This window comes from Schistocerca serialis, chromosome 11 (assembly GCF_023864345.2).
Source record: "Schistocerca serialis cubense isolate TAMUIC-IGC-003099 chromosome 11, iqSchSeri2.2, whole genome shotgun sequence".
Classification (NCBI taxonomy): Eukaryota; Metazoa; Arthropoda; class Insecta; order Orthoptera; family Acrididae; genus Schistocerca; species Schistocerca serialis.
The window spans coordinates 174,136,636-174,162,883 of NC_064648.1; the positions used below are offsets into that span (position 1 = coordinate 174,136,636).

The following is a 26,248-nucleotide window of genomic DNA, read 5'->3' on the forward strand; positions in this document are numbered from 1 at the left end:
GTTATGGAAGATCATACTTAGGAATGTTGAATGAGCCCAGTTTCACATTGGTAAGAGAATGAAAATGTCAAAAATTAACAAAATGTCTACAACTAAATTACTGTTATTTGGACCTTACACAACAGATTAATGTAAAAGCAACAAGGTTTGAAACCAACACTAATTTTAGGAAAAGACCCTGCTTTTTCATTTATATCATATATTGTTGTTGTTATTGTTGTTGTTGTGGTCTTCAGTCCTGAGACTGGTTTGATGCAGCTCTCCACGCTACTCTATACTGTGCAAGCTTCTTCATCTCCCAGTACCTACTGCAGCCTACATCCCTCTGAACCTCTTGGTCTCCCTTATAATATCATATATAATAAAATAAAAATAAATTAATAATATTTCATCTTCACGAGACTCCCTTTCCTACTTTAATACCCACAATACTACATTGCAATTTATAATACAGCATAAGTTACCTACAAGCCAAAGGAGAGAGGCCTCTACATCGAACATTGTTCTTGTCACACTGCCGAAGAAGTTTTACGGCCTCGAACAATCGTGGCAGGCGGTGGCTGTTTGCTACGGCTGGCACGCAGCAACTGCCAATGCCGACATCGCAACAGTTCGTTACGGAGGCCTCGTTTGAAAGTCGCGCTCGCACTGTCGAGCTACTCGTAGTCACAGGATGATAACGTGTCTGTAGGCCCTACTGGGATCCGAGCTACATCGTTCTGTTCGACATATCCGTTGCAGAGTAGCCGCGCCTGTGTGCTAGACTGCTGGTAGCATCGTGACGCGTTGAGGGATGTCGCCCGGCAGGTGCCGAGGGGATATAACAACAACAACAACAACAACAACAACAACAACAGCCAGCACACTATAGGGGCACCATTCTTAATTGGAATCTTGAATCCCTATTAGATTACCTGTTGTGCAACAGTGTATTGTCTGCTTGATCACACTGCCCAAGAAATACAAATACGAGTACATAATCTTTGCCTTCTCGAACATCATTCTGTGTCTAGTACTGAGGTAATGCTCTGCTGTTGCAGATTTAACACAAGTACTTTGAGAACAAGTAGATGGGGTCACTGACGGGAAAACTCCTGTCTCCGGTGGTGGTCAACTATTACAGACAGTGACCGAGTGAGGAAGCGCAGTGGTTAGTGCACTGGACTCGCATTCGGGAGGACGACGGTTCAAACCTGTGTCCAGCCATCCAGATTTAGGTTTTCCACGATTTCCCTAAACCCCTTAAGGCAAATGCCGGGACGGTTCCTCTGAAAGGGCACGGTCGATTTCCTTCTCCGTCCTTCCCGACTCTGACCTCGTGCTCCGTCTCTAATGAGCTCATTGTCGACGGGACATTAAACACTAACGCCCTTCTCTTCCTCCTCCTCCTATTACACAGAAAATTCTGAAGCGGAAGCAAGACAGTCGGCTTCTTTAAAATCTTCCCGCTTTTGGTCTGTGTACATAATGTGTGTGTGGTGTGTCCTCGTGGAACTGAAAAGTTACCAGCATTTCTTTAACATTTAAATTTGGTAAATCTGACTATTCAGTTTAGAATCGAGTTGAAGATGGAGAAGGATGGCATCCGTCACGCTTCCCAGGTGTTTCAGTAGAAGGGAAAGTAGACAGAACACTTGGGCACAGCGTTATCTCCTGCTCGCAGGGTCACGACCCTACACAATGTGACTGTACTGCGCACGCCGATTCGCAGGGCACGCGTCAAGTCCGACACTGACAGACTGTCGTGTGAGCTCCGACACCTTACGACAGTTTTCTTACGTGACGGTTATCCTGAAAGACAAATTTATTACACATTCCAGCAAAACAAATCCAGATGAGTGACTGAAATGAAGAAACAGAGGACCCACCATCTCAGCCGTTTCACCTTACTTCGGTGATACTTCCCGAGTTCTCGTTATACACGGCATCACGTAAGTCTTTTGTCCCTCGGCAAAACTGCGGAATGTATTAGCTCCTGCAAGGATTACCTCGGCACCGGGAAACGAGGCACGTACGAGATTCCTAGAGTGTGTGAAATGAGATGTATACTGACCGGATGCGACATACAGTGTGAGAGCAGTGTGACGAGGTCCACCGCCGTACACATCTGCGTCACCCCGTAAGTCCGTAATAGAAGAGCACTTTCTCAGTATAGGACACAACACGATGTATAAGCACACAAAGATTGTATCCTCAGTTTCCTCTCACTGGGAGAATTTGATAAAGGAGGCGACAAACATTCAGCAGGTAACCTAATAAATAGGGATTCGGGATTCCAATTAAGTGCTGCCTGGAGCCTTGCACTTGCTGCCATTAGATATACAAGGAAATGAGAATTTCCGACTACAGTTACTCGGCAACAAACCCGAGGATTCACCTAGTCGATAATTTTGGCTCGACTCTCGGCCGCAGCGACAGCTAGTGCCTGCACCGGTCACCCGGAAGGCCAGAGCTCGGCTCCCGGTAGGGGGCTCCGGACACCCTACACTCGTCCCTCTGCGAGCAACTCGATCGTGCCCGCACCGATTTTAAATAAGATCTCTGTACACAGTAGCAGTTGTTGCCTGACAGCCGTAACACGCGGCCACCGGCTGCTAGTGTCGAGCAGTCGCCTCTAGGACGTGTTCCGGGATATACGAAAGTCAATCCGGCACCAGACCCGAAAGCCGTATATTTATCGATCGTACTGCTCGTGGAGCACGATTTAAATTCTTCCGTCTACTGTAAATGACGACTGTGTATGACATCACTTATCTCTTGCTGTGGATAGCCCACAGAAGTAAACCGACAGATACCATCTACGTGTTTGTGAAGCCCTGTTTGGTGGATTCTGAAATTACAACTGGGTGTTACGAAAATGTGTGGTTTAATTGAAGCATATTCAAGGATCCCTGAAAACTGCAGTACAATTTGTTGTACAAAACTGCTAGGATATGTGACAGTGACAGGTAAAACTGTTGTCAGAATGGAACTTGTTCGAACTACAATATTTTTGTTTGATGTTTAGAGCCAGAAGTCTTTATGCAAGAAATCATTTTTCTCAGCCTCGGGAAAAACTAAAAATCTAATTTCGACATTCAATAACTATCATTACGAATATTATTAACTCGCTGCACTTATATTTATGACACTTTTACGCTGGAACAGGCATAATGCCACATTTTGCTATTTTCATAAAAACTGCAGATTTTCAGATATGACAGTACAGTACCCAATTTTGCAATTACTGTCAATGCAAAACTTTCCTTTCCCTATTTATAACACAGTGACTGGTTCGACTAGCCCTTGTGCTATTTACTACATGTGCAAATGTCTTTATACTGACATTAAGACTCCCAACAGTTTTTGAATATGCTGTATTATAAAGATCTGTCACAACTAGTAACAACTACATCCTGTCACATTATTATATATTTATGTATATCCACATTTCCATTCTAGGATTTTCATCCATAAGCGAGAAAGAATTTTTTACTGATCAGTAGAAATTTAAAAAGGGTTATAGCTGATAAAGCTCTGACATCTCACATCGATCTGCTTTATCTTCGAGATCATCAGCTTCTATCTCAACACATTTGAGTTATCAATTAGGAATATTCTGCCCCTTGCTTTGTCTTCTTTTGGTGCTAATCCAGCATCACACACGGGAAGAAGGACTAAGATTAGAATTTAACACTGTGTCGACAGCACCACCATTCGAGACGAAGCGCGGGCTCACATTACAAAAGGGCGGGGAAGGCAATCGGCTGTGCTCTTTAAAAAGGAACCGCCCAGGCAACTGTACGGAGCGATGTCGAGAAATGGCTAGATGGGGATCTGAACCGTCATCCCCCTGAACGAGTCGAGTGCAGTGACCACCGCACCACCTCAGCCTGTCGCACGGAAGGAGCAGTTGTGTAGACAGACATACCCGAGATGATCCCTATATTAATGGACGTCTTCACAGAAGCTTGTGTGTCTCCTGATTTACATCCGTGCACTTTAGAAGGTTTCAGTTACATTATTCCATGCTTCAACTAGCCTTAAAATTCTACAGACCATCTTTACAAAAATACTTGAAACATTAAAACAACCACAGAATGCTTCAATGAGTTCTCTGCCTTTGAAGATGACACGTCCAGATAAATTTACCAATATTAGTAAGTCAATAATTCTCTCGAGATGCCTTCGGGCACTGGAGATATATCTACGTAAAAATGCTGCTCCCCTCTTGCAACTATACGAACTTGTGCAGTGCTACTATTGCACAGTCAGTCCCTCAACCTAATTTCCCACAGAAATGAGATATCGAGGATCGTTATATGTCACTTTCTTCGGTTGCCTATGGCAGTGTCTAACAGCTTTCCACTGGATGTTTCTTTAATAATGTGCCCACTTTGAAAGGAAGTCGAGGAGCCTTCGGTCTATCCGGCCGTGCCACGAGGTACCGAGTATTAACGTACATCGACTGTCAAAAAAGTTCCGAGACTAATTTTATTCCGGGCGTACAAGTGATGCCGACGCAGTAACTAAAGTGGCAGCTCGAACTACCGATCGTAAACAACGGATGTGAGCACGCAGAGTTAAGTAAAGTAACTGCGGCTGTAGTGTGTACACACTGTTGTGTCGCAGATCGAAATGAAGCGACCTCTCTAACTGGAGTGTTTGAGAAATTCTCCAGAAGCTTTGGAAGAAGAGAAAAGAATGTGCAAAGTTTGTCTCACATACTTTCACTTCAGAACAAAAACAACTGTGTGTCGATGCCTGCCAGAAATTGATAAAACTGCCAAATACTGGAAAAAAATCATTATCTGTGACAAGACTCAGTGTTATTAAAGTGCTGAAATTCACACGAAGGGTCAGAACTTTAACAATGTAACCAACTTTCAAAACAATGTATCATTGAAAATAAACAATTTCCAATTTTTGAAAATATAATGTAACTGGATAGGAAAAAAACAAACAAAAAAACTACTCAGCAAGTAGTAGCAGGAGAACACTCACTCGCACATATACAGATTAAAGTAATTTGCAATCTTTCAGAGGCAGTGGCTCGTTCTTCTAGTAGGAGGGTTGAAAGGGAATGAAGACGGCCGAAGAAAAAGGACTGGTGAGTTTTAGGAAATAGGGAGAGTTTGGGAAAGTCCGCCAGGTCAGGGGATGAGAAGGAAAGACTGATTGTTGGGGACTGCACCGGACGAGATTTGAAAACGTGGGAACTTAGAGGTGGAAGATGCAACACAGAGACTTATGACTAAATGTTAACCAGGTCTTGAATGTATTATTCAGCTGTTTCAGCATGACTAATCTCTGCAATACCAAAATCAGGCCCTATGCTCTTTCTGCACCCATCTCCCTACCTTATGGTTCCTAACCCTGTGAGGTTGTCCCACCACCTATACGAGTCCAGTAACTGGCAAGACGCACACTGTCGTACTGAGGGCCACGTCACGTACCAGCTGACAGGTTAACATTGTGCGGCCTTTTACATCGGCTCGACCACCACCGAGTTATCAGTTTTGACGAACGGACACAGTCAGAGGGTGTATACTGGCAATACGCAATATCCTGTAGCAGAGCACGCTCTACAACACGAGAGTCTCGACCTCGGTGCCCGCTTCACCACATGTGCCCCCAGACGCCACCTTCGCAGAATTGTGCAGGTGGGAATTGGCATTACAACATGTCCTCATTTCTTGCCACCAATCTGGTGTTAATTTATGTTAATTTCTTCAGTCTCAGCAATTATTCTCAGTAACTATTCCTTTCTTCAATCCCTTTTAGTTTTCTGTACCTTTTATTTTGTGACCTGCCTATAATTCCCATCTGTCAACTTTACTACATATTTTGCACTTAGCTTTTTCATTCTTATTAACTCCTGCACGATGTTTTGTCATTATCTCAGTCTTTCTTATAACCCTACCTCGCCCGTCTAACCACTGAGGATTTCGTATCCTGTCCGGTGCAGTCTCTGACAGTCAGTTTTTCCTTCTCGTCGCCGGTGAGTCTCCCCTGTTCCGGTGTTCTGGCCGACTTTTCCTTACTCTAACCATTTCCTGAGCCTCGCTAGTCCTTTTACTTCATCCCACTTCCGTCCCCTTCAAAATTTCTGCCAGAAGAAGAAAGCTCGCAAATTTCCTTAACCTCTATACGTGTGTGTTCTCCTGCTGCCACTCGGTGAGTAGATTTTTCCATCTAGCCAGTTACATTCGAGCCAATTAATGCGCGAGTTGAACGACATCCCACAGATGGGCTTCTCTGAGAGTTTCGTGCAGTAGTACGAATATTCCTTGTGTGATCAAGTGGAAGGAGACTGTGTATGACACATGAAGCATTTTTTTTTATCAATCCGGTCTCAAAACTTTTTGGACAGATGGGGGACAAAGAATTTTAATCACTCGTAGATTTGTATGAGGCGACATCTGAGGCTGTGTGACCTTACAGGATACTGACCTCTGCTCGTACGCCGCGTTTGGCAGGGTCGCGTGAGGTGATACGGCTACGTCTCCGGTGCCGAAGTCTCCGCCTCCACTCTCGGCAGGAGCTGCTGCCCGGAGCTGCGCGGGCCCCAAGAGTAACGCGACGGAGGCGCCCTGCAACTGGGGGGCCACCGGTTGCTGGCGGTCGTTCCGGGGCGCGTAGTGTCGGCGGTAGACGGCACCGGTGCCCGAGGGCAGTGCGGAGGAGGTCGCCGCCCCGGGACACCTCCAAGGCGACCACTTCACGCGCCCGTTACGTCGGAAGTTGCCGTTCTCGAACATGGCCTCATATTTCGGGTCTGCAACCGGCGAACACAGTAATCGTTTGGTGAGCAGGTCGTACTAGCACGCACCGTGACACTCGCCGTCACTGAACATAAAAGCTTACAGGTTGACAAAATATTTTCTCATTATCAGTTACTGTCGAATGGGTCTCAGCTGAATTTTTTTAATTTCTGTTATGTTATATGTGCACAATTTTAATGAATTATCAGTAAATGTGGTTCCCTGTCTCAGTTTGTATGACGTGTGAGAAGTACTGTTTATTCTTTTATTCCAGATGGTGGTTTATGATGGACGCTGGTAGTAATAATAAATGAATACAATGTAGCTTTGTGGCATGCATTTTTCAAGTGAAATTTACATTGGTTATTGTTTCTCATTTCAATAACTATTATATATCAGATAGTATTTGATGTCTGCAGTAACATACGCAAAATACTAACAGGATTTATTCAAGTACATACGGAAGACAATGCTAATAAAATGTAATTAATGGAATCTGAAACATACATGTGACCTGTTCTACCATATCTTCCTTTGTCGTCGGCGTTGTCGTTGTTGCCGTGAGGCACCGTTATACCGAGTGGAAAGGCGCGTCGATCTTAGGGCATGAGATACGGTAACCTTAAGTCACTGACAACACACAACGGTCACGGTAGCACCTAATTCCAGAATAGCTGCAGTAGTTAGGATCTACCAACTACCCCCTCTTCACCAGGTCCCCAAAACTTAACTCGTAACGAGATCCCTTGGAAGCAAATTGTCGTAACGATCATCTATAAAGGCTTCGTACAACGATAAGGAATTTTACAGTTTGTGGAATAACAATAGATACGACCAAACTGTCTTGTTTCTTCTGTTTTATTTAACGTAACTTTGTTCACAGTTTTATTTTGCATTCACCACTCAGTCACACTCTGATGTGGAGTATATGCGAGTGCCTGAACCCTACTCCCAAGTTCCATCGAAACCCTTTGATGAACAGTTTTGGTTGCTCGACACCAACAGTCAATGATAATGGTACAGTATTTTGTAATTGACTCTTCTAGTGTAGCCACCGCCCTCCACGAATGTTTGTTAGGTGTAAGACAATTACACACTTTTCTCTCCGGTCCGCTATTATTAAGGGTTCGCGTAAAAGTTAACGTTTTTCTCCTTTTCGTAAATTAGAGCCAGCTCTCCACGATATAATTAAAAAAACAGTCTCCATACTGCGTCCCTCGTGAGATGCGTATAGATTTATCCCGGAATTGACCGCCCTGTAAGTGTACTCAATTTAATGACCACACTTCACTATCCTTTTGTTACTCTGATCGTATACCGTAGTTATTTAAAACTCGCCCCTATATTTTTTCACAACGCACACTTAGCACTTCTTTACTTGTTTATTTCTAGGAGTAAACGAAAAAAACGACGCCGTATCATCGGCTCCGTCGATATAAAGCAAAACACCTCAATATGCCCAATTTTACCTCTTCTTATAGGATTGGCTACCTTACTCATTAATTTACTACATATTATTTCCAATAACACTAAACAGGTATCGGTGTTATATTTTAACTGAATTCAAAAGCATTATTATTATGACCGACCAAATCTTAACAAATCGCGCGGTGGGCATTTTTAACGATAGCTTTACACCCGCCCAGTCTTTATTCGTGCAATATTATATATAAATATACAGAAAGGACCAAAAGATCGATCTCTCTACCGTAACCAATAGAGTCAAATACGCTATTCAAATTCCGTTACATCTATCTTGACTCGTATTGTTACACTGTCACAAAGACCCCTTGATAAAATCTGTTATTTACATCTACATTATACTCTGCAAACCAGTACGAGGTGCAATGCAGAGGGTAAGTTACACGGCAGATAGCATGAGCCCGAGTAAATCATTTTTATTTGTCATCAAAGACCTCTAACATAACATTAACACATCAGCCACATAATTACAAATACCATGAGCATAAGCAATGGGGATGTTCAAGTCTTTAGTATAATTTTAATTTTAACCAGCATACTAGATACATATTGACACTTCCTTACTTCCAAGGACATTTACTGTGCTTTTGCTTTCTAAAAAGCAATACCGAACTCATTCACTCTTCATTCCGGTATAAGGATCTAATGAATTTATTATCTTTTTATGTTCCTACCCGGACCTTCGAGTGCTTTGGCAATTTTTTACCACTGGCACTTCTTTTCTTTTGACACCTGAATACTGAACTTTTGGAACTCGGAAAGACCTACAATACGTATATTCTTCAATTAGCAACATTATATTCTCTTCGGATCACTCGTGCAACTCGTGTCGACAACAGATGTGTACGAGACAGAAGACAGTAGTTCTTGTAGTGCTGGTCTTGAAGTGGAGAGGGCACAAACCTCCTTTGGTAATTTGCTAAAAGATTGAAGAGAAGTGGAACAGGAGCAAATACTAGTGAATGCAATACAAATCTTACCAAATGCATATCACTCGTCCAATTCTCGTTTGCCGACGTTTGTTCACTTTTAGCTGCTCTCCTGTTAACCGAGGTTTATACTGTCAAAGTTTCAACCTCTACAGTGTGATCTCGTTCAGGATCTTCTACTGTCCCCGGTTGCCTGAACACTGCCAGAGACCAGTGTTACATTTGCTTGTAAAAAATAATGTTCACAAGTTTATTCTGCAGAAATGCAGAGACATTTATCTGGCTACTATTGCCGGGCCACTGACACTGAATAGGTAGTAATAACAGAACGAAAAAGGGGGAACGTGTTTATCAAATATTATTGTTTTCCTGTGGAGGTGGCCTCAAGATTGTTTTTATTCCTCACACACTACAGCCGAGTGTTCACTTCTCCGATGGGGGTGAAGTCGGGAAGCTTTGGAAGCCTCTAGTCATCGTATCTCTTAAAATTACTTCATCTACATCGACATCTATACTCTGAAAACCATTGAGAGGTCCCACTGTACCAGTTATTGGGGTTTATTCCTGTTTCATTCACTTACAGAGCACGGGAAGAATGATTGTATCGATGCCTCTGCGCGTGCAGTAATTATTCTAATCTTATCCTCACAACCCCTGTGTGTGCGATACAATAGGGTTGTAGTATATCCCAATAGTAATCATTTAAAGTCAGTTCTTGAAACTTTGTTAATAGACTTTCTGGGATAGTTTATGTCTGTCTTCAAGGGAGTACCATTTCAGTTCTTTCAGTAGCTGTGACCTCTCCCACGGATTCAACGAACCTGTGACCATTCGTGCTGCGCTTCACTGTATACATTCAATATCCTCCTTCAGTCCTATCTGGTACGAGTCCCACACACTTGAGCAATATTCTACAAGCGGCCGCACGAGTGATTTGTAAGCCATCTCCTTTACGACTGATTGTGCTTCCCCAGTATTCTACCAACAAACCAAAGTCTACAACGTACAACTGAATCTATATGATCATTCCATTTCATATCCATACAAAGTGTTACACGTGGTATTTGTACGAGTTGGCCAATTCCAACAGTGACTCATTGATATTATAGTCATAGGATACCACATTTTTTTTATTTTGTGAAGTGCACTATTTTACACTGCTGAACATTTAGTTGCCAATCTCTTCACCACTCTGAAATCTTATCAAGATCTGACTGAATATTTATGAAGCTTCGTCCAGACAGTACTTCAATACAAACTGAAGCGCCAAAGAAGCTGGTGTAGGCATTTGAATTAAAGTACAGAGATATGTAAACAGGCAGAATACAACAAGTGTCTGTGCAGTTTTTGGATCAATTACTACTGCTGCAATTGCAGGTTATCAAGATTTAAGTGAGTTTGAAAGTGGTTACAATCGGCCACGAGCGATGAGACACAGCATCTCCGAGGCAGCTAATGACCATTTCTCGAGTTTACTGTGAATATTAGGAATCCAGTAAAACATCAAATCTCCGACATCACTGCTGCCAGAAAAAGATCCTGCAACAACGGGACAAACAATGATGGAAGAGAATCATTCAATGTGAGGAAAGTGCAACCCTTGTGCAAATTGCTGTAGATTTCAATGCCGGGCCATCAGCAAGTTTCAGCATGTGTGAACCATTCAATGAAACATCACCGATACGGGCTTTCGGAGCCAAAGGCCGACTCGTGTACCCTCGATGACTGCACGACACGAAGCTTTACGCCTCACGTGGGCCTGTCAACACCAACATTGGACTGTTGATGACTGGAAAAATGTCACCCGGTCAGACGAGTCTCGTTTCAAATTGAATCGAGCAGTTGGATGTGAATGGGTATGGAGACAACCTCACGGATCTGGGGACTGTAGCGGGACTTTGAATATAAATTATACCGTCGCAGCTGTACGAGCGCTCGATGGCAGAGAAAATATATATAAGAAAATGAAGGTACTAAAATTGTAACTCTTTTCGTTTTTCTACCCACTTTTGTCTTTGAGAGCGGAAGCTTAACTTACTTATTAGCTAGTCGTGGTCAGATTAAGACGAAAAAACTCATTGATGTCAGACGTATTGTGGAAGTTGGTACAAAATTTGGAGGATGGAAGTAGTAACGTAAAATAAATTGCATTCAATACCAAGACGGTTTTGATTCGTATAAATTAGTGATTCCTGGACGACTGCAAAATTTCGGAGCAGCTACGACTTTTCACGCAGAAATGAAACAGGAAATTTTTGGAGAACAAGACCTGGACGCCGCACGAGAGAAGACATATTAACATGGTAAAGAATGAACTCTTATCTACGCCATTTCCCCCTGTTAATCACATTTTGTTATTCTCTGTTCTCTTTCAGATAATTTTTGTAGTGCAAATTGGTTTGACTTTTGCTCAGAAACGCCACAAGGACCACCCCAACAAAAGCTTTTCCGAATCATGAAGTCCGATAACTTTTCTGTAATACGAAGTCCGACTTGCATTTCATTCTTTCCCTTTTTCACCGTCATTAACAATTTTAAAAACCCCTTTTTATTCACAATTTCTTCCCACATTTTCGACCTTTTCTTTTCTTCTCCTTTTCTTTTTTATTAACCACTACAGGACCTTGTATGTCAGTAGGGAGCTGCTCAAATTGGTGGAGCCTCTGTAATGGTGTGGGGCATGTGCAGTTGGAGTGATATGGGATCTCTGACATGTGTAGATACAACTCGTGACGGGTAACACGTACATAAGCGTCCTGTCTGATCACCTGCACCCATTTGTGTCCATCGTGCATTCTGATGGTCTCGGACAATTTCAGCAGGACAATGTGACACCCTGTACGTCCAGAAATGCTACAGAGTGGCTCCAGGAACACTTATCAGTTCAAACACTTCCGCTGGCCACCAAACTCCCCAGACATGAACATTATTGAGCATATCTGGGATGCCTTGCAATGTGCTGTTCAGAAGAGATCTCCGCCCCGTCGTACTCTTACGGATTAATGGACAGCCCTGCAGGATTCACGGTGTCAGTTCCCTCCAGCAATACTTCAGACATTAGCCGGGTCCGTGCCACGTCGTGTTGCGGCACGTCTACGTGATAGTGGGGGCCCTACACGATATTGGGCAGGCTTACCAGTTTCTTTGGCTCTTCAGCGTTGATAACTGCATCATCTGCAAACAGCCTGATTTTACAATTAATATTGCATGCAAGATCTGACTTCCCATCCGAAATAACATGATGTGTCCTCCCTGCTACAAAGTCCTCAATCCAGTCACAAATTTCACTATTCCCCCACAGGATCGTACTTTTGACAATGAGTGTAGGTGCGGTATTGAGTCAAATGCTTTTCAGAATTAAAAAAACATTAATATCTACCTGGTTGCCTCGATCCTAAGCTTTCAGTACGCCACGTGAGAAAGGTGTGAGTTGGGTTTCACGTGATGCACGTTTTCAGACTCCGTGTTGGTTCGCATTGAGGAGGTCTTTCGGCCCGAGATACCTCATTACATTTGAACTAAGAGTATCTTCTAAGATTCTGCAAAACAAACGTCAAGGATATTGGACGGTAGTTTTGTGGATCACTTCTACTACCCTTATTGTAGATGGGTGCGACCTGTGCCTTTTTCCAAGAACTTGCACAGCTTCTTGTTCCAGAGATCTACCATAGACAGATACATTAGATAGCTAGGCTGCTTTTGGGATTCCCTACCATAAATATTGCATTTCTTAACTAGAGTCTACACATTGCCAGTATCCGTATCTAAGAGCACAGTTCTCATGATGTTCTCCTACCACAGATTTCACACTTACTGTCTGCTGAGTTCGTCTATGCACACTTTGCCACAGATATACATCACTTCAGAGACTCGTGCAGTTGGAGGTGATCTGGTGCTTCCATTTCCCAATGGAAAAACTGTTGTGTCTAGACAAGACAGCCTAGACACAATGAGAGGAAGCCGAAAGGCACGCGCTACGCCCACGCAGATGGGCGCGAGGTCTGAAACAGGATACGTAATGAATGCTATAAAGAAAAGTACGTAGCTTCTGGAATACTCAACTTTAATCCATCCTTTTGGTACATCTGGTGATTGTGGCGATACAAGTGAGATTCTTTAGATACATGCAATGTTACTAATGGCGCCTTGCTAGGTCGTAGCCATTGACTTAGCTGAAGGCTACTCCAACTATCGGCTCGGCAAAGGAGCGAGGCTTCGTCAGTGTAGTCGCTAGCTACGTCGTCCGTACAACTGGGGCGAGTGCTAGTCCGTATCTCGAGACCTGCCTTGTGGTGGCGCTCGGTCTGCGATCACACAGTGGCGACACGCGGGTTCGACATGTACTAATGGACCGCGGCCGATTTAAAACTACCACCTAGCAAGTGTGGTGTCTGGCGGTGACACCACAAAAACTATGTTATTTTCCACAAATTTAAAAATGTGGCCTTTATCCTGCTGTTATTCAGAATAAGCTCCAGAAAACTCCCTTTCACTAGTGAACATCAAACTGGTCTTTGACAGTGTCCAGCTAACTGTGGAAACTGGAACTTCCTGAAGATGATTCCAGGTGAGGGGTCAAAATGTGGACTCTGTAAGAAGAAAATGAAGAGGAACACGGGACGGCCTGACAACTTACGAGATTATACCTTTAATAGTGGCCACGAAACCCTGCGACTCACATTCTCACTGGCACAGTCCGACAAAACAAAATATCCAAAACAGACAAAAAATTTGTCACTCACAGGTGACATCGTTTTAACACTGTGTAACATCAACTCTGCCATTGATAATGGACATAATTCGACAAGTGAGAGGGTCCACAATTTTCTTCGGATATGCTGTGTTCAACTAATTTACGATCAGATTCGTCGCATTCGTGAAATAATAGGAATGTTGACTGCAACATTTCACCCACTGTCCCAAAAACTACCAAATAATTCCTACAGGATTAAGATCGAGTGATCCGGTGGGCCAGACACGGTGCGATACGGTGCATTAATGATCGTCACACCGAGCCTCATACACGTGCCTGTTGTCACGCAGGAAGCATACTCGTCACACAGATGTTCATAACGAGCTTTCAGTCGGCAGATCAAAAACGTCTTGCAGACCAGCTCTCGAACCCAGAACCTCTGTCCCCGTACACTAATCATATCGGCGACTGAACTACCTGGACACAATGCGAGATCCAGTCTCGCAGATTTATTTTCCCTTGTACTTCTCAACTACTTTCCATATTCCAAAACTCCTAATCTAACTGAGCAAATCACCCACACCACAGACAAGTTGTTGTTGTGGTCTTCAGTCCTGAGACTGGTTTGATGCAGCTCTCCATGCTAATCTATCCTGTGCAAGCTTCTTCATCTCCCAGTACCTACTGCAACCTACATCCTTCTGAATCTGCTTAGTGTATTCATCTCTTGGTCTCCCTCTACGATTTTTACCCTCCACACTGCCCTCCAATGCTAAATTTGTGATCCCTTGATGCCTCAGAACATGTCCTACCAACCGATCCCTTCTTCTAGTCAAGTTGTGCCACAAACTTCTCTTCTCCCCAATCCTATTCAATACCTCCTCATTAGTTACATGATCTATTATCTAATCTTCAGCATTCTTCTGTAGCACCACATTTCGAAAGCTTCTATTTCCTTCTTGTCCACACTATTTATAGTCCACGTTTCACTTCCATGCACGGCTAAACTCCATACAAATACTTTCAGAAACGACTTCCTGACACTTAAATCTATTCTCGATGTTAACAAATTTCTCTTCTTCAGAAACGCTTTCATTGCCATTGCCATTGCCAGTCTACATTTTATATCCTCTCTACTTCGACCATCATCAGTTATTTTGCTCCCCAAATAGCAAAACTCCTTTACTACTTTAAGTGTCTCATTTCCTAATCTAATTCCCTCAGCATCACCCGGCTTAATTCGACTACATTCCATTATCCTCGTTTTACTTTTGTTGATGTTCATCTTATATCCTCCTTTCAAGACACTGTCCAGTCCGTTCAACTGCTCTTCCTCCAAGTCCTTTGCCATCTCTGACAGAATTACAATGTCATCGGCGAACCTCAAAGTTTTTATTTTATCTCCCTGGATTTTAATACCTACTCGGAATTTTTCTTTTGTTTCCTTTACTGCTTACTCAATATACAGATTGAATAACATTGGGGCGAGGCTACAACCCTGTCTCACTCCCTTCCCAACCACTGCTTCCCTTTCATGTCCCTCGACTCTTATAACTGCCATCTGGTTTCTGTACAAATTGTAAATAGCCTTTCGCTCCCTCTATTTTACCCCTGCCATTAGAATCTGAAAGCGAGTATTCCACTCAACATTGTCAAAAGCCTTCTCTAAGTCTACAAATGGTACAAACGTAGGTTTGCCTTTCCTTAATCTATTTTCTAAGATAAGTCGTAGGGTCAGTATTGTCTAGCATGTTCCAACATTTCTACAGAATCCAAACTGATCTTCCCCGAGGTCGGCTTCTACTAGTTTTTCCATTCATCTGTAAATAATTTGCGTTAATATTTTGCAGCTGTGGTTTATTAAACTGATAGTTCGGTAATTTTCACATCTGTCAACACCTGCTTTCTTTGGGATTGGAGTTATTACATTCTTCTTGAAGTCTGAGGGTATTTCGCCTGTTTCATACATCTTGCTCACCAGATGGTAGAGTTTTGTCAGGACTGGCTCTCCCAAGGCCGTCAGTAGTTCTAATGGAATGTTGTCTACTCCCGGGGTCTTGTTTAGACTCAGGTCTCTCAGTGCTCTGTCAAACTCTTCACGCAGTATCGTATCTCGCATTTCATCTTCATCTACATCCTCTTTCATTTCCGTAATATTGTCCTCAAGTACATCGCCCTTGTATAGACCCTCTATATACTCCTTCCACCTTTCTGCTTTCCCCTCTTTGCTTAGAACTGGGTTTCCATCTGAGCTCTTGATATTCATACAATATGCGTTCTCTGTGAGTGGACTGCACATCCCGACGAATCTCAGTCTCGCATCTACCTCACCTGCAATTATTTTAACGTGGCCATTCACTCTCTATCGCGCAGTACCCATACTTCCAGGTATTTAGTGAGCGTAACAGCTTTCGGTGACTGTTCGTCGCCAGTGTAATCGTTCGACACCGACTCTTCGAGTCTATTTATTCGTAATATGTATACGTCTGTTTACGCTGAGGTCCGACAGCAATTTTTCATAACAAGTGCCAATCCTCTGTAGGCCTTGCAACATTCTGCTACAATTTTCTAGCACTGTGAATTCTCTGTATACAACAATCTTTGGCAAAAGCTTCACGGCACTTTCTCTGTTACGCGTAAAGTCAATTGTACGTATGCTGAAAAGCAACAATCCTTACACACTCCTCTAGGGAACGACTTCGAAGTTCTCCGTGTCTGAAATTTCTCTCAACTGACAATGACGTGTTGTGATGTCTTTGCTGGAACTCTTCAATCTAATGACAAATAACTTAAAATAGCAGAAGAATGAAATTACTATATGAAGTGAAGATTTAATAAAAACAACTGTGTGTAAATTGAAGGAGAAAGGGAGGGGGGAGAAAAGAAACAAAAGCAACTACTAACGTCTGTTGCATCAGGACTATGTGGAATCAGTGGCGATGACTGAAAATGTCTCCAAGACCGTGACTCGAGCCCGGGATCTCCTGCTCCCTACTGTGTTAACTACTGCGCCACCCCGAATACAGTGTTTATCGCACCTGCGTGGACTGTCTCGGCTGACCCACCCTTCCATCCGGCACCACCTGTCTGCAGTCCCGGTCCGTGTCCTCCACACTCGCTACTTTCAGATTCACGCAGGAGGTCAGACATAATGTGCGCCTGCATTGAAGAAGGTGGATTCTTACCCGTCGAGGTGAAATAATTGTACGAATGTGCGGTGTCTGTTCTTTCGGAACACACACGGCGCATTCGTATACGAACCAATTATACTGATAGAAATGGAATATGCTACACCACGAAGGACCGGGCCACTAACTGTCAAAGTTTCTGGAAGTATTCACCGTATAATGGGTATTAAGACAATTTAACTTTCATTCTGTTCGGAACTAATGTCTGTAGACAACATCGATACGGAACCTTACCTGCGTTGCAAATGTGCTCTGTGGGTGACAAATTACGGAACTGGAAAATACAATCTGAGATATGTACATTCCTCGAGGTGTCCGTGTTGAGAACTGCAGTGTGTGGTCTTGCAGTATCCTGCTGGAATACACCTGGTGATGATGCATATGACAACAGTGCTCACCATTCTTGCCAGATTTTGCAGAATATGGTCCTCCCTTCAACAATAACCAAATCAGGCCTGTTGTTCTATAAAATAGATCCCCCCCCCCCCCAACCATAATTACAGGAGTTAACAGTTATTGGTTGCGAGAATGAAAATTAAAACAACACGTACCAGAGGCACACAAGTACTGCAGCATCAGTCCTATAGCGTTTACTGAAGGTGTTCCTGTCACCAGGTTACTACAGACACATTAACATCAATCTGTCTGCCACAGAGGGAAGCGACACACGTCACCGAACACTGCACAGTACCACTCCCTGTTTCTACACCGTGCTACGTTTTGTCGTCTGCAGTACGATGTCGGCAGTAAACGACAACTGACATTACGTGTCAGCTTCCAGTAAATTGTTCCCGGTGGTTCGTGGTGACGCACTGCCTGTTGCCTTTGTCCAGACTTCAGCTGTCGTCATCCGTGTATTCGTCACAGCCAGCTGGAAGATCTTACAATCTTCTGGGGGTGTAGCCCTTCGTGTAGGACTCGTGCCTACTCTTGTCGCCACACTGTTGTCCCGAGTCCATCTCACCACCACTCATTCTGCAGTCACTGTGCTGCAGGCAACTGTCTGTCTGTCGATACGAGGCTCCCCTGACCCTCGTGTCAACGATTCTCCTTTTCTCGAAGTCTGAAACGTGGCTACAGTCTACAGACGCACGTCTTCTGGGCACGATGTGTTGCCATCTCCACCTGAAAAGTTCCAGTAACATTACACACAAGAGCCACTAACTACTTACGCCATTCGTCACGTGAAAGAAGGGCTTTTTTCTATTCTGAGAATAAGTGTATATAAGAACAAAAATTTAAACAACAAATAACATAGGGATAGAAGTACTGGAGTATCTGTCTGATACCATTTGGTGAAGGTGTTTACGATATAAAAGCTTCCATTTCTGTCGATTCGAGCAAAAACTTCCGGCTAACTGTCGGTTAGAAACACACCACTGTGGAGCTGTGACCATAAAACAACAGCCAATCACTGAAGCCAAAGCGAGCACAATGAGCACCGAGTCGACATAGGCCCGTAAACGGCACTACAGTGGCAACGAGTCACGTGACTGGCAGCTGCTAGACTATATTTGGACGCACTGGCAAGCCACCGTCAAAAACTCGTGGCTTTTTAACCACCCGACACACTCGGAAACTGGAGGACTTTTTTTTTCTTACCACCGAGGAGTCTAGAAAATGAGAAGGTGGCCACGTGACTACCGGTCTCCCAGGTACCGGCCAAACACTCACCGAGCATCCAGTAGTTGCCTTTGCGACAGCCACTCCGGTAGTTGCCTCTGCTGTTGCCGCCCTCCGGCGGCACTTTGACGAAGCACCTGTGCAGCGAGAGGTTGTAGCGAATCGAGTTCTGCCAGCCTTTCTTGTGCTCGTAGTAGGGAAAGCGACTCACGATGTAGGCGTTGATCTCCGACAGCGTCGCCCTCCTGCCGGACAGACAAAAGTACACGGCTCAGTCCGTATCGAATCGGAACTGGGGTCGCAGGGCACTTTCTGGCACTTTACTGTGGGTGTCCGACAAGTCCCTGTACCCCTCTCGAATTTCTACAATTGGAAAAAATACGGGGTTAGTTTATAGGTTTTTCTGCTTTGAAGCTCACGAGAATCGCATCTGTCAATACTCTGTTGCCTTATTTTGTTCATTTAGAATTTTGGAGCCCAGTTGTTATGAAATACTCCTACCGTCAAAGCAAAATAATGCACGATGGACAACCCGAAGACATAAGAAGCAGACTCGTTGCTGGCGAACAGCCCACTCCTTGCAAATAGCGTTCCCGTTCGACAGATGGATCACTGCCGACAGTGTCACAGGCCTTCACTTCACAGATACTGTGCAGAGGTTTGCTATTTAAACAATGGCATTAGCACAAAGTACGGTGATCGAGAACTATACGCCACTACCTCTCCTACTCCTGCTGGTCAAATACTGGTAGTGAAAATTTTTTCCAACACTGGGATTTGAACCGGCTTATCCTCCGGTCGAGCACCACTGCAGAAGTGTGTGTCAGTGACCTCGGCCACAGAGGCAGCTGGAGGACTGCGGTGTACAGAAGTGAATAATGGACCATGGGAAAATCAAAAAAAGAAGAGAACTGAACCATCTGAGATGTGTGCTATAGAAGGAAGTTGAAAATTGGGTTGATCGATAAAACAAGAAAAAAAGAAAAACCTTATAGGTCAGGCAACCACAGCTAAAGAAGTTGTACATAATGTGAAGGACAATCAAATAACGTAAGATCAGAGATGGTAAAATAGTCTACATTAAACTGAGTGAAAGTACAAATCTGCAATAGCTGTTTATTGTGTGATGAACAGTGTCGTACTCTGGAGGTGAATCTTCAGGTCATGTCTGCATACAGAATGAAACTACGTAAGTAAAAGCGCTAATAGTCACAACGTCACGTGCCGAACAAAGTAGACAGTAAAGCAATGTACTCACAAAACTAATATTTCGTGTTGCACCACTCCCAAGGTGCAAGTGCACATAAAAATGTGTCACTCCTCGGTAAAACCTCGGATAAAATGGCAGATGGGCATCCGATCCATACCGTGTGTGATCAGGAAAATATCTCCACAACTCAGTCGAAAGACGAGCCCAGACAGCACGTGACAGTCCACGTACGATAGGATAAAACCGTAGTCAATATCCGTGGGGGAAACGAAAAATTGAAAGACACACAATCCTCGGGAGTCGTCAACGTACTAAAATATATCGGCAGGTGTCAAATAGAACTGCACATTACACCAATGGCCACACACTGAATTCTGTGGAGCCGAGCACACGCCACCCTGTCGCAGGTCGAAGATTGTGACGTCTAGCGGTAGACGCCAAATTAAATGACACGTGGACTAGACCTCCGAAATTGCAGTAAAAAAATGGATCTCGGTGTTAAATAACAATCCAGTACAAGAGACAGAAAATATTAACAATTACACTCAGGAGAAATAAGATACACTTAAAAATACTTACAGCTGAGGAAATTGAACTACTTGGTTACATCCACAATGAGATAACAGAACTCAACTGAAGTCCTAGTCCTTGATTGAAAAGTATATTAAACGAGTAAAAACATAAAAAACATATATACAAAAAATATAAGACATATAAAAATCATATATCTAAAATGGTGCTAAGTAATGCTAGAGTTACCAGAATGACATTTTCACTCTGCAACGAAGTGTGTGCTGATAAGAAACTTCCTGGCAGATTAAAACTGTCTGCCGGGTCGAGACTCGAACTCGGAACCTTTGCCTTTCGCGGGCAAGTGCTCTACCATCTGAGCTACCCAAGCACGACTCACTCCCCATCCTCACAGCTTTACTTCTGCCAGTACCTCGTCTCCTACCTTCCAAACTTTACAGAAGCTCTCCTGCAAACCTTGCAGAACTAGCACTCCGGAAAGAAAGGATATTGCAGACACATGGCTTAGCCACAGCCTAGGGGATCACTTCTGTCTCTATGCTGTTTATTTTTGGAACACAACCTACGATGTGGACGAAATGAATTACTTTGTCAACAATCATCCTAATTTTAAATAGACTGTCACCTCCAGTACTAGCAGAGTTATCACTGAAGTGTAGCATTCTCAGAAGTACACAAAAACGGTCCCGGGACATAATTTCACTGAAAAGTGGTGTGTTCAAAAGTGTATCTCTGGACCGATAATCACTTAATTTTAAATTCTTAACTTGGACTACTAGAAGGCAAATAGCAACTAAACAATACGTTTCCTCAAATCCAGTGTCCTTCCACTTTGTCAGTCGAGAATTCACAGATTCTGTGGTGTAAACATAAAAATGATTTGTTTTGCCTGCAATAAATTGCAACAGATCTTCAGACATAAATATCGCAAAAAATGAAAGAATGCTTGGGTCAGTATCTAGTTGACATTTGTGTCCTGAACTCGTGTCATCAAATTAACAGTTTAAGCGCGCTCTTTTCCAAACTGTTTCATTGCTACTTTCTGATTCCTCAGTTTGAGAGGAACCGGTGACTGTAATTCCTGCTCTCCCTTCCGACGTAAAAGGCCGAGGACTACAGCTCAGACATTCTGTCAAAGACTCGTCACTGCTAGCAACGTCAGATAATTCACAATCACTGTCGCTCCTTGGGAGCACATCCAGGATCTCTCAATCTGTGCAACCACGGCGAAGTGACACTTCTCCCGTAGAAAACAAGAAAACTGACGAAAACATGGGAAGCGAAGTCTAATTCTGCAAAGCGAAAACACTGCAACAAACGTATATGCACACTCGAACTATACAGTCAGACCGCCGAACAGCTACTGGTAGAGCAGCGCGGAAAGACAGGTCTGCGTGTTTACACGTCTGTCGCGCTCAGGTAGCTGTGACTCGGTGCGCCTAAACTCATTCCTAGAGGTTACAAGGCCAGTGGCACGGTAAGCATCAACACATCCTTAGCACTTTAGGGAAAACCCGAGGGCCGCACTTAAACATGTCGGGTGCACCAGGAGAACGGCGACGGGTAGATTGCTACTTGCTATGTAGTGGAAATGTTGAGTCACAGACAGGCACAACATAAGCTTCCGGCCAAAAAGCATTCTTAGACATCACACACACACACACACACACACACACGCACGCACGCACAAATGCAAGTCTCACTCACATGACCACTGTCTTTGGCTGCTGAGGTTAAGTCTGGTCTCAGTAGCCAGAGACAGTGGTCATGTGAGTGAGACTTGCATTTGTGTGTGTGTGTGTGTGTGTGTGTGTGTGTGTGAGTGAGTGATGTCTAAGAATGCTTTTTGGCCGGAAGCTTATGTTGTGCCTGTCTGTGACTCAACATTTCCACTACACGGTGAGAAGCAGTCTATCCTTTTCTTAATATTATCGTTATTCCAATTTGGATTTTCCATTGTTTGTTAGAGCACAAGTGCTCTCACTTTCTCGACAAGCCTCATACTCTTTGCAACTTACTGTAGTCCTGCTTGGGCCTTACAAACAAAAGAAGAATATGTTATCTTTTGAGCATACTCCTTTCCTGAAGGCAAACTGCAATTCTGAGCACAAGTCATGTGCACCGAGGCGTTCCACAGTTCTCTTGTATACTGCTTTCACAAAAATTTTCAAAATAGCTAGTAACGGAGACATTTGTCAGTGATTGTGAATGAACTTCAGAAGCAGTATTATTTCAATATATATACATAGGAAAAGAACTATTACTGCAAGAAGTGCCAAAATAGCTCTTCCAGCAAGAGGACCTGCTGTAAAAGATAACACCTGCCAACATATAGCAGAAATAGTTTAATAAATTCTTAATCTTGGAGATGTGAGCTATATGGGTGTGAAACATGAAGAACAGTGTCTTACAGGGAGTGCTGATGAACAGGTGCATTGACCAAGCCCTCTAAAAATCAAGGAAAGAATGCCTGCTGAAGGACGGAAAGAAATGGAGAGCTGCAATAGTCGGGTACATATTGCGACACAGATAATTGGTGAAAATGGCAGTCGATGGGATGGTGTACGAAAAGAATCATACGGTTAGGCCTAAATATACAAATATGAGGCAGGCAGAAAGGAACGAGGAGTACGAAATGTGAAAACAGCGATAAATTTAACGTCAAAGTTGGGGACCACAGATTAGATGAATTGAAGCAACTCTGCTAAAACTAGAAATGAAAAAAGATACGAGAGAGAAAGGAGGATATAAAAAGCGGGCTAGCAGAAGCAAAAGGTGCAATCGTGGTCAAAAGAAGTCCGATACGATCAAACACGTGCTTTAATCTGAGGTAGAAATTTCTGAGAACGTATGTTTGGAGCACATCAAGCAAGCAGCTGATTCGCGGACTTTGTGAAATAGAATAAGAGAATGGATGCAATTGGAACACAGAGCTATAGAAATACGTTCAAAATTATGTGGAAGGGTAAGATGAGAAGCGAAGAATTTCTCCACAGAATCAGCGAAGAGAGAAATGTGGAAAATACTGGCAGGAAGTAGGGACAAGATGACAGCACTTGTGTTAAGACATCCGGGAGTAACTCGCACGGTAATAAGTATAAGATACCACGGGTAATGCCAATCTGTGGTGGCAAGTATTGAGGATGTTGTAGCGTATTTTAACTAAAGAATTTAGCAACTGTAGCAGTAGTACCAACCTGTGCGGCGAATGGGTTATGGCCGTCGCGATGAGCTCCGCATAGGAAAATGGTGGCTTCACGTGGGCAGTACCGGGTGAGCCGGCACCGCCAGAGTGCCGCTCCTCTCCCGAACCATTTTCGACACTGCCCGTGACGGTTCCCCCTCTACAAGTATCGGTGGCGCCTTTACCACTGTCAGAATTGCCACCGGACGTCGAGGCCGGAGCAGTAGTGTCGCCCATCACCGGTACCGCGTCCGGTGCCGAGCCGAGGTGGGTCGAGTCGGGGGCGTCACGTCCGCCGCCGCCGACCTCGGAGACCGACGGGCCGGTCGAAGACGGGACGGTGGTACTGTTTCGGTGAAACAGAGACAGTTTTGGGAGTTACAGATTTTGGTGCTCTATACGGGTACAGAAGGACATTCAAAAGGAAGTACAGGGTGTGACATAATGAACGGCACAATTCTAATCAGGCAGCACGCAGTCACTATTGCGCCTGCCCGAAATAAGTACGCGTGAGATGCACTGAGGCAGGACGGCCATTTGTAATTACAGCCTCGCAGAGTACACAGCTCCGAGCACTTGCCGCCGAGGTGTATTTCAGACGTAACGAGTCTCGTCACGTCGGTGACTCTTATTGCCATTTCGAGTCGAAATGACACGATAAAATTCTGGATAATCGGGTAAATGTACAGTGGGTGCAGCTACTCGGCACTACTGCATTTTGTGCGGAGGAGTAAAGTCCACGGCAACGGAGAACACGCAAGTCGTGAGGTGCATCGAGCACTCACCCCGAGTCCTCACCGTACTGACGCCAGGCGTGCCTCGGCGCCAACGGAGCCAGATCGTTCCCTGCACTGCCCCGCCAGTGACAACCTGCACTTCCACCCGTAAAAATAGCAGGTCGTACTGAAACTAAGTGTACGAGATGAACTTGCCCTACTAACCTCTACCTGGAACCTTTGGCGGGTGGCCCGAAACTGCGAAACTACCGATTTCAGATGAGCTCCATTTTCGTGTACAAAGTGGTACAAATAAACAGAAATAGAGGCACCACGTAACCGAGGCAGCTGGAGTATGCACGAGGAACACCTTCGTTGAGAACGTGTCCCCCCTGTAGTGTGGCGTGGCTCGGCTTCATTTGACACAATCCGTCCAGTTCTTTTCTTTCGAGTATCTTCACGGTCGTGCAGTAAAGGTTACCAGAGATCGTGACACGTGCTTCCGACAGGAGGAGACAACAGTTCGTACGACCTGCCACTCTGTGAACGTCTTGCGGCATCATTTTCCTAGTCAACTGGTTTCCCCAATTTGGAGACATTCATTGGCCAGCACAGTAGCCCAATTTCACTGCCCCCGACATCTCGTGGGGGTACTAGCAGAGTCAAGTGTACGTAACCCGTACTCGTACCGTGGCCGAATTCGACAAAAGGGTACGTACAGCTGTCGAGGAGATCCCACCGAACACATTGGATCGCGTAGTGGGAGCTTTTGTTTGTGAGAAATGTACGCAACGGAACGGTGACCACCCGTACGGCGTTCTATAGAAAACCAGGTGAAGGGCATTTATGATACGTAATGGTGGATATTTTTTCTCGTTTCCAATCTACATTTCAATAAATTTGTCAATTTGTTTCAAAGTTCTGTCCTTCTATATCACACTTTTCATTCTGTCAGAAACTGTACAGAGGATACACGGAACTAAGGCCAACATGAAAAAGTTAATAACAGATGGCAAAATGAATGGAAAACCAACACAGGAAGGAGAACACACAGATTTGTCCCTAAGATCAGGGAGAGACTAAAAACGAGTTTTTTTTTTCAGTGTTTTCCATCCGTCAAGCAGAGTGAAACATGAAATGGATCAGTCACGGACTACATGCCAAATCAGTACAATATCAAAAGCCACATGAATGACAGTTACACCAGTGGCAGTGTGGGCACTCTGGAGCACACACTGTGGGACCGTGCAGTGGGTAAACAGTCTACATGCACTGGGGATGGCGGGTCGCACACTACACTGAGCAACGAGTTGAGCTGGAGCACCTCTGACACTACTGCAGCCACGGAAACTGAGAAGGCCGAGAACGTCACGAGGAATTCGACCACGAGTCAGCGTGCCGACATCCAGGCGAGACAATGCGGCGTACGTGTGGACGTGGTGCAAATGAGATCGGCAATCGCCAAACGGAGTGGTTTTCGAGAATTCCACTGTGTCAGTGTGAGTGACTACGGTAATGTGGGCTCCGTTAAGTTACAGTGATTGGTGCAATTGATTTCCACAGGGAAAACAGTGTCTATGCCTGAGAAATCTGTCAGACAACGGCTGCCGATCAGGGAAGGTTTTAGGACAGATCCCGTATTAGAGTCCATTTTCTACAGTTCAGATGTACACTAATAAATGAACTTACACGGATTGATTTTTATATTCTTTTAATTTTTAAGCAGGTTAAGTACCTGAAAGACGTGGTCGGATGTGACTGTGACTTTGCACACGTAAGAAGCATCGGTGGATTTTTAAACGATTAGGAGTTTCAATTCCTTGTGACACTTAGAATGGTCACCAGAGTGCAAGAGTGTTGTCAATGTGTAGTGTCATTCCCAGGCACAGTAAGGTACGTAATGGACATGAACAGCATTACACACTGAAATTTCATGGAAACTGAAATAC

The 26,248-nt window shown here is 44.1% G+C and overlaps 1 protein-coding gene across 1 annotated transcript in view; it reads right to left on the reverse strand.

Moving 5' to 3' along the window:
* LOC126426758 (uncharacterized) overlaps nucleotides 1-26,248 on the reverse strand; it is a 441,752-nt gene that overhangs the window by 4,316 nt on the left and 411,188 nt on the right. Inside the window, exons 32-34 of the mRNA XM_050088747.1 lie at nucleotides 23,597-23,929; nucleotides 18,710-18,903; nucleotides 6,433-6,757 (exon numbers count right to left, since the gene is read on the reverse strand). Of these exons, the coding sequence (XP_049944704.1) occupies nucleotides 6,433-6,757; nucleotides 18,710-18,903; nucleotides 23,597-23,929 (852 nt within the window). The remainder of the gene's footprint in view (nucleotides 1-6,432; nucleotides 6,758-18,709; nucleotides 18,904-23,596; nucleotides 23,930-26,248) is intronic.